Source organism: Pristiophorus japonicus, chromosome 2 (assembly GCF_044704955.1).
Source record: "Pristiophorus japonicus isolate sPriJap1 chromosome 2, sPriJap1.hap1, whole genome shotgun sequence".
Classification (NCBI taxonomy): domain Eukaryota; kingdom Metazoa; phylum Chordata; class Chondrichthyes; family Pristiophoridae; genus Pristiophorus; species Pristiophorus japonicus.
Genome location: NC_091978.1, coordinates 52,863,639 through 52,872,787, shown reverse-complemented (window position 1 = coordinate 52,872,787; position 9,149 = coordinate 52,863,639). Strand labels below are relative to the sequence as shown.

The 9,149-nt window shown below is 45.4% G+C and overlaps 1 protein-coding gene across 1 annotated transcript; it reads left to right on the top strand.

Annotated features, from left to right (window-relative positions):
• The first annotated feature begins 216 nt into the window (after positions 1-216).
• On the top strand, positions 217-7,714 carry LOC139237863 (zinc finger protein 271-like). The gene is made up of 2 exons (XM_070867099.1): positions 217-1,572; positions 5,739-7,714. The coding sequence occupies exons 1-2, from the start codon at positions 1,540-1,542 to the stop codon at positions 7,356-7,358; spliced, it is 1,653 nt and encodes a 550-aa protein (XP_070723200.1). The 5' UTR covers positions 217-1,539; the 3' UTR covers positions 7,359-7,714.
• Positions 7,715-9,149: the final 1,435 nt, after the last annotated feature.

Sequence of the window (9,149 nt, the reverse complement as noted above, 5' to 3'; positions counted from 1 at the left end):
CATCTCTGAACCGCTGTCTCCGCTCCGGCTCCTGCAGCCCGCAGCACCCGCGCATGCCCAGGCACTGAGGGAGATTCGGGCTCAGCCCCGCCCCTCGCGCACTCCGATTGGTTGGAGGACGAACCGTCCGCTCGGTCCTCCAGCCCCGCCCCCGCTTTTTCTATTGGTCCGAAACTGCCGTCAATCACCGGGCAGTGTGAGCTGAGTATGCGCGGATAACGGCGCCACGGAGCGGGTGAGAGAAACTCTGGGGCAAAAACACCGAGTGTGGGCCCAGGCCCGAGAGAAAACACTCCACATTATCCGCTTTACACACACTCGGTGTGGGCTTCAGGCCCCGAACAAGAACCTCCGGGTCCAGCGTTTGCCCCGAGCGGGGCGGCAGCTGCAGGACTTTCTCCCGGTGATAGGCCCGGGTTACCAGCTGCCATCTTGTGAGGCTCCGGGTGCAGCAGGGCGCATGCGCGACCCCCTTGGGCAGGAACCAGGAGGAGAGAATGTTGTGAATTTCTATCCTGGACTCTCAGTGATGGCTTTTGTAAACTCCTGTTACAGGCTGTGAGAGGGGCAGCATTTACAGACCGCAAACCAAACATCACATCAAGATCTGACAGTCACTCCATCAGGACCTGAATATCATTGGCCTTTGAATGTGGAAGGAGAAATGTTTGTCTGTTCTGTCTATGGGAAAAGATTTCAAACATCGGTGTGATTCGAAAAGCACCGGGACACACACACCCGAGTGAGAGTGTTCCAGTGTACTGACTGCAAGGAGCTTTCACCAGTTACTGATCCTGAAAAAACACCACACCATTCACAGCGGGGAGAAACCGTACACGTGTTCTGTGTGTGGACGAGGCTTCAACTGATCATCCAACCTGGAGAGTTGCAAGGACACCCACACCACGGAGAAACCGTGGAAATGTGGGGACTGTAAGAAGGAATTCAATTACCCGTCTGATCTGTAAACCCATCAACGCAGTCACACTGGAGAGAGGCCGTTCACCTGCTCCGTGTAGGGAAGGGATTCATAGAATCATGGAAGTTTACAGCATGGAAGCAGGCCATTTCAGCCTATGGTGTCCGTGCCAGCCAACAAGAGGCAATCTAGTCTAATCCTACTTTCCAGCTATAGGTCCGTAACCCTGCAGGTTACAGCACTTCAAGTGCATATCCAAGCACTTTTTAAATGTGGTGAGGGTTTCTGCCTCTACCACCCTTTCAGGCAGTGAGTTACAGACCCCCACAACCCTCTGTGTGAAGAGATTTTCCCTCAAATCCCTTCTAAACCCTCTACTAATTAAGGTAAATTTATGCTCCCTGGTTGTTGACCCCTCTACTCGGGGAAATAGGCTCTCATTCGTTACTCACTCGTCCATTCTCCAGACACATCAGCGAGTTCACACTGACGAGAGATCATTCAGCTGCACGCACTGGGATGAGGTTCGAGCACTCATTCAACCTCATTCTACACCAACGAATTCACACTGGGGAGAGGCCGTTCACCTGCTCAGATTGTGGGAAGGGAATCAATCGATCATGCAACCAGCTGACACACCAGCGAGTTCACAAGTGAGTGCATGTGTTGGATTCTGTTCTTAATCACATCCACGACTGAAGCATGTTCATTCTGACATTCGCAGCTGTTTCTGATGATGTTAATATCTCTTACTACTGGGCTTGAGTTTAATATTCTGGATATATAACTGATTGTGTTTTCGGGGCTGCAATATCTCTGTAAGAACTGCTGTCTGGGATCGTTCCCCTTAATTTCTACTGATAGTCCCTAAATTATTTTACAATAAAATTATGAACTTTTACTTCAATCTTAAATTGATCTTTGGTACAAAATCTACAGTTCAGTGTCTGAAAAGTTCCACTGATGAACATCTCCAATTAGAAAGTGCTAATTAATCCTTGCTGACAATTCTTCCTGACTTGCACATTACACTCGGTGGCCCCTCCATTATCCATCAGAAAGAGGGTGGATGGGAATTGGTGGCGAATCGAGAGGCCCCAAATGTTTTCCCTTCTGTCCGGTATGGCAATCCCCTCGGCATGGGGATGGAGACAAGTCCAGTCAAAGTAATGGGCTGTGTTAAAGGTATTTACTGAGATGGGTGGGAGTTGGGAAGTGGTGTACCACAGGGATCGCTGCTGGGACCACTGTTGTTCACCATTTACATGATTGATTTGGACTTGGGAATCAGAAGTACAATTTCAAAATTTGCAGATGGCACAAAATTGGGGGGCTTAGTTAATACTGAGGAAGACTGCGATAGCATCCTTGTAGAATTATTTAGTTGTGTTAAGGAAATAGCAGCACCTTTTGATTTGCTTTGACTGATCACATCACTATATAGTAAAAATAAAAATCATTAACAGCTCCCAATTTCAGAATTGTCAGATTCAAACCAACTTTTTTCAAGTACAATCTAACATTTAAAAAATTGTAATGGATGTAGGCAAGATATTATAACTTCTTCCATATTAGGACTGTTGTCTAACACAATCCAAACACAGTGACACACAGACAGATGGGTGAGTGTAGCTTCACAGCGAAACCTTTCAAGCCACACTAAAAACTGGCAGACTGGCAATCCATTGGTCACTAATGGCCTAGTAAATTTCTAAATTAAGAAAGGAAATGCATGGAAATGTGTCAAAGAGCTCATTAACAGTGTGGGGCATCATCTCCCTTTCATTTCTGTTTCTGACACCAGGCAACAGAAAAAGGTAATTACAACATGACATAAATAAATTCTTCAGGTGTGAGACATCACACTTCAGAACAACACATCTGCCAGCTCTCGCCACAAATCTCAGTACAGTCAACCTTTCAGTAGCTGCAGCCCTGATTTAAGTAACTAGTAGTTTAATATGTCTAGTACAGCATTTGTGTTTGTGCAAAATAGAAAAAATCTATTTGTGACACACACACACAATTAATAATTAAATCATAATGTGACTGTGAGAATTGATTGTCACCTCTTGATACCTTCCATGTCCACTGGTAGCGGAAGGTATCAAGCGTATGATTAGGCTGAGTCAGCATGGTTTTATGAAAGGGAATTCGTGTTTGACAAATCTGTTCGAGTTTTTTGAAGATGAAACTAGTAGGATGGATAAGGGGAACCATTGGATGTAGTGTGTTTTGGGTTTTCAAAAAACATTTGATAAGGTGCCATGCAAGAGGCTATTACACAAAATTAGGATTCATGGGATTGGGGGTAATATATTAGCATGGATTGAGGATTCGTTGATGGACAGAAAACAGAGTAGGCGTAAATAGGTCTTTTTCGGGTTGGCAGGCTGTAACGAGCAGGGTACCGCAAGGATCAGTGCTTGGGCCTCAGCTATTCACAATCTATATTAATGCCCTAGATGAAGGGTCAAAGTTTGGTGATGATACAAAGTTAGGTGGGAAAGTAAGCTGTGATGGGGATGCAAAGAGGCTGCAGAGAGATATCGACAGGTTGACTGAGTAAGCAAGAACACGACAAATAGAATACAATGTGGGGAAGTGTAAAGTTATCCACTTGGGTAGGAAAGACAAAAATGTAGAATATTTTTTGAATGGTGAGAGACTGGGAAGTGTTTGCATTCAGAGGGACCTGGGTGCCCTTGTACATGAATCATAAAGTTAACATGCAAGTACAGCAAGCAATTAGGAAAGCCAATGGTATGTTAGCTTTTGTTACAAAGGGATTTGAGTACAAGAGTAAAGAAGTCTTACTGCAATTATACAGGGCATTGGTGAGGTCTCACCTGGAGTCCTGTGTACATTTCTGGTCTCCTTACCAAAGGAAAGATATACTTGCCTTAGAGAGAGTGCAAAAAAGGTTCACTAGACTGGTTCCTGGAATGAGGGGATTATCCTATGAGGATAGATTGAGTCGACTAGGCCTATATTTCCTAGAGTTTAGAAGAATGAGAGATGATCTAATTGAAACATATAAAACTCTTAAGAGGCTTGACAAGGTTAATGCTGAGAAAATGTTTCCCCTGGCTGGGGAATCTAGAACACAGAGTCACACTCTCAGAATAAGGGATCGGCCATTTAGGACTGAGAGTAGGAGAAATGTCTTCACTCAAAGGGTTGTGTATCTTTCGAATTCTCTACCTCAGAGAGCTGTGGATGCTCAGTCATTGAGTATATTTAAGACAGAGGTCGATAAATTTTTGGGAACTAGGGCAATTAAGGGATATGGGCATAGTGTGGGAACGTGGAGCTGAGGTAGAAAATCAGCCATCATCTTGTTGAATGGAGGAACAGGCTCGAAGGGCCAATTGGCTACTCCAGCTCCTATCTTTTAATGTTCTTATGTAACCCAACTCCTCTTTCACCCCTCCTCTCCAAGCCCCCTCACCCCAACTCCTCTTTCACCCCTACTCTCCACCCCCCCTCCCCCTTACCCAGGGTTGGAATCCCATGTACAGTCCCAGGGTGAGAATCCACATGTCCAGTCCCAGGGTTAGAATCCCCATATACAGTCCCCAGGGTTAGAATCTCCACGTATAGTTCCACGGTTAGATTCCTGGAGGACGAAAAAAATTGATCCAAGTATCTGAGTTGTGAAAACAATTATAAAAATATGAATCAATTTCTAAAACAAACTATTTAAAATCAAATCAATTGTTACAATTAATATATTCCCTTTGTGCGAAGTGGGAAACAAGTGATGTCTGGGCTGTGCAGAGTGCTTGTGTCTGGTTACACAGTGTGTTTCTAGCTCTCCGCTTCAAATGCGCTCCTTTCGGCTCACTGCATCATTCACACACCAGCCTGACTGGATTAATCTTGCCTTCAAAACTCATTCACAGAAATATCAGCATTTGGTGTTTAGTTATGCTAAACCTTAATAAAACACTGGTTCGACCGCAGCTGGAGTATTGTGTCCAATTCTGAGAACCACACTTTAGGAATGATGTCAAGACCTTGGAGAGGATACAGAAGAGATTTACTAGAAATGGTGCCAGGGATGAGATACTTCAGTTATGTGATGAGACTGGAGAAGCTGTTCTCTTTAGAGCAGAAAAGGTTAAAAGGAGATTTGATAGAGGTGTTCAAAGTCATGAATGGTTTTGATTGAGTAAATAAGGAGAAAGTGTTTCCAGTGGCAGAAGGACTATAGGACACATGACTTACGATGATTGGAAAAAGAACCAGAGTCGACATGTGGAATCAATTTTTAATGTAGCGAGTTGTTGTGATCTGAAATTCACTGAAAGGTGATGGAACAGATTCAATAGTAACTATCAAAAGAGAATTGGATAAATACTTGAAGGAAAAAAAATGCAGAGCTCCAGGTAAAGAGCAGGACAGTGGAGAACTTGCATTTATACAGCAGGCCCAGCAATTCCAGGTTGTTTTGTATCAGGGTGGGTGCTGGATTCGGAACTCGCTCCCTGGCCTCCTGTGTAGGTCATTTGTTGCATCAAGTTGAGCTGGAGTGGAGAAGGAGGAGAAGCTGTTGGGTTTAATCCCCAGTACTTCTGAGCCCAGTCAGACCAACAATTTCCGATGTGGGACTGTCAAGGGAGGTGGATTCTCTTTCCTGAAGGACATTAGTGAACCAGTTAGGGTTTTACGACAAAGCAGCAGCTTTCATGGTCACTTTTTTCTGCTGCTGGTCCCACATATTACCAGATAAATTAAGCTCAATTTCACAACCAACCTTTGTGTTTTTGTGGGTTCTCTCTCACACTCAGTTTCCTATTTTAAATGAATTTTACAGGTGTTAGAAGGGGAGGATTTGCAGACGGGAAATTCAAGCCAAACAGCACATCAAGATCTGTTAGAGTCCTTCTATTCATCAGGACTTGAATATCATCGGCCTTTGAACATGGAAGCAAAAAGCACCATTCATAGCGGGGAGAAACTGTATACGTGTTCTGTGTGTGGACAAGGCTTCAGCCGATCCTCTGGCCTATCTAGACACAAGCGCAGTCACACCGGGGAGAAACCGTTTATGTGCTTCGAGTGTGGGAAGGGATTCAAGTATTCATCCCACCTGCTGACACACCAGCGAGTTCACACCGGTGTGAGACCGTTCACCTGCTCTGAATGTGGGAAGGGATTCACTAATTCATCCAATCTACTGCAGCACGGGCGAGTTCACACCGATGAGAGACCTTTTAAATGCCCAGACTGCGGGAAGCGCTATAAATGTTCTGGGGAACTGAGGTGCCATCAACGTGTTCACACTGGGGAGAGACCCTTCAGGTGCTCTCACTGCGGGACTGGGTTCAGGCGATCATCTGACCTTATTGTACACCAGCGCACTCACACTGGGGAGAGGCCGTTCACCTGCTCCGAGTGTGGGAAGGGATTCACTCGTTCATCCCACCTGCTGACACACCAACTTGTTCATACTGATAACAGACCTTTTAAATGTTCTGACTGTGAGAAGAGCTTTAAAAGGAAAAAGGATCTGCTGAGACACCAGCGAATTCACACTGGGGAGAGACCGTTCACCTGCTCGGAGTGTGGGAAGGAATTTACTCAGTCATCCGACCTGTTGAAACACCAGCGAGTTCACTCTGGGGATTGGCCGTTCACCTGCTCCTTGTGTGGGAAGGAATTTACTCAGTCATCCAACCTGCTGAAACACCAGCGAGTTCACACTGATGTGAGACCTTTTCAATGTTCTGACTGTGAGAAGAGATTTAAAAGTGAAAAGGATCTGGTGAGACACCAGCGACTTCACACTGGGGAGAGACCATTTATCTGCTCCGAGTGTGGGAAGGGATTCACAGAGTCATCCAATTTGCTGCAGCACTGGCGAGTTCACACTGACGAGAGACCTTTTAAATGCCCGGACTGCGGGAATTGCTATAAAAGTTCTGGGGAACTGACGTGCCATCAACGTGTTCACACTGGGGAGAGACCGTTCAGATGTTCTCACTGTGGGACTGGGTTCAGGCGATCATCTAACCTCACTCGACACCAGCGGACTCACACTGGGGAGAGGCCATTTACCTGCTCCGAGTGTGGGAAAGGATTCATTCAATCATCCCACCTGCTGACACACCAACTTGTTCACACTGATGAGAGACCTTGTAAATGTTCTGACTGTGAGAAGAGCTTTAAAAGAAGAAAGGATCTGCTGAGACACCAGCGAGTTCACACCGGGGAGAGGCCATTCACTTGCTCTGTGTGTGGGAAAGGATTCGCTCAGTCATCTGATCTGTTGAAACACCAGCACGTTCACTCTAGGGAGAGGCTGTTCAACTGCTTCGTGTGTGGGAAGAACTTCACTCAGTCATCCATCCTGTTGAAACACCAGCGAGTTCACATGTGTCTTCAGGGGTTGGATTCTGCTGTTATTGCTGCTGTTAATCACATCCAGGACTGAACCATGTTCATTCTGACAGTTGGGGTTTGTTTCTGCTGATGTTAATTACTCCTATAACTGGGCTGAAGTTTAATATTCTGGATACATATCAAATAAATCAGCTTTAAACACATTGTTGTAGATTTTTGTCTTCCCCACCTGAGTGTTTAGCATCACCCAGCTGGAGCTCAGAAAGGACAATCTGGGGGAGGATCGTACGGCGGGAACAGAACTTCAGCCTGGACACAGCCCCTTCAGGGCCACACTGAGAGGGGCAAACGCCACTTTGGTCTTTCTCGTCTCGTTTCACTGACACCAAAGTCGCCTTGCGGGTTAACTGTGAGGTGTGTAAGAAATGTGTCCCAGCCGCTCTCTTCCAAGGTTCAGAGCTCCTAGGCATGGAACAGAAGGCTCCTTTACAACTGTGTTTGGAGTCAGGAAGAACAACGGTGAATGCTGGAAACATGCTGTCAAATCAGAGATTGGTGTAAAACTGTGATCTGTTCCTGACTGAAAGTGAAACAGCAGGTTTAAGTTTCCAGTCTAAAATTTACTCTGGTAATTATTCTACTAAGACTTAATGAGTTTGTGTGACAGTTCTGAATCCACCATTTTAAGGCAGGCATTAACTGATTTAACATAAACCCGTTTAAAATAAATTGATTAAAGTCTGCATTAAAATAGCAGATGGAGGAGTTCACAGGAGCCCGTTAACTGCTGGTACAATTATACAACAGACATTTGATCGACAGATAAAGCAAGTGTGTTTCCAGGAATTCTCTGTTTTATTGATGTGTCTATGTTAACATAGAAAATAGGAGTAGGCCATTCGGCCTTTCGAGCCTGCACCGCCATTCAATAAGATCATGGCTGATCATTCCCTCAGTACCCCTTTCCTGCTTTCTCTCCATACTCCTTGATCCCCTTAGCCATAAGGGCCAAATCTAACTCCCTCTTGAATATATCCAAAGAACTGGCATCAACAACTCTCTGCGGCAGGGAATTCCATAGGTTAACAACTCTCTGAGTTAAGAAGTTTCTCCTCATCTCAGTCCTAAATGGCCTACCCCTTATCCTAAGACTATGTCCCCTGGTTCTGGACTTCCTCAACATTGGGAACATTCTACCCGCATCTAACCTGTCCCGTCCCATCAGAATCTTATAGGTTTCTATGAGATCCCCTCTCATTCTTTTAAACGCCAGTGAATAAAGACCCAGTTGATCCAGTCTCTCCTCATATGACAGTCCATCCATCCTGGGAATCAGTCTGGTGAACCTTCGCTGCACTCGCTCAATAGCAAGAACGTCCTTCCTCAGATTAGGAGACCAAAACTGAACACAATATCCCAGGTGAGGCCTCACTAAGGCCCTGTACAACTGCAGTAAGACCTTCCTGCTCCTATACTTAAATCCCTAGCTATGAAGGCTAACATACCATTTGCCTTCTTTACCGCCTGCTGTACCTGCATGTCCACTTTCAGTGACTGATGAACCATGACACCCAGGTCTCGTTGCACCTCCTCTTTTCCGAATCTGCCGCCATTCAGATAATATTCTGCCTTCGTGTTTTTGCCCCCAAAATGGATAACCTCACATTTATCCACATTATACTGCATCTGCCATGCATTTGCCCACTCATCTAACCTGTCCAAGTCACTCTGCAGCCTCTCAGCATCCTCCTCACAGCTTACACCGCCACCCAGTTTAGTGTCATCTGCAAACTTGGAGATATTACACTCAATTCCTTCATCTAAATCGTTAATATATATTGTAAAGAGCTGGGGTCCGAGCACTGAGCCCTGCGGCACTCCG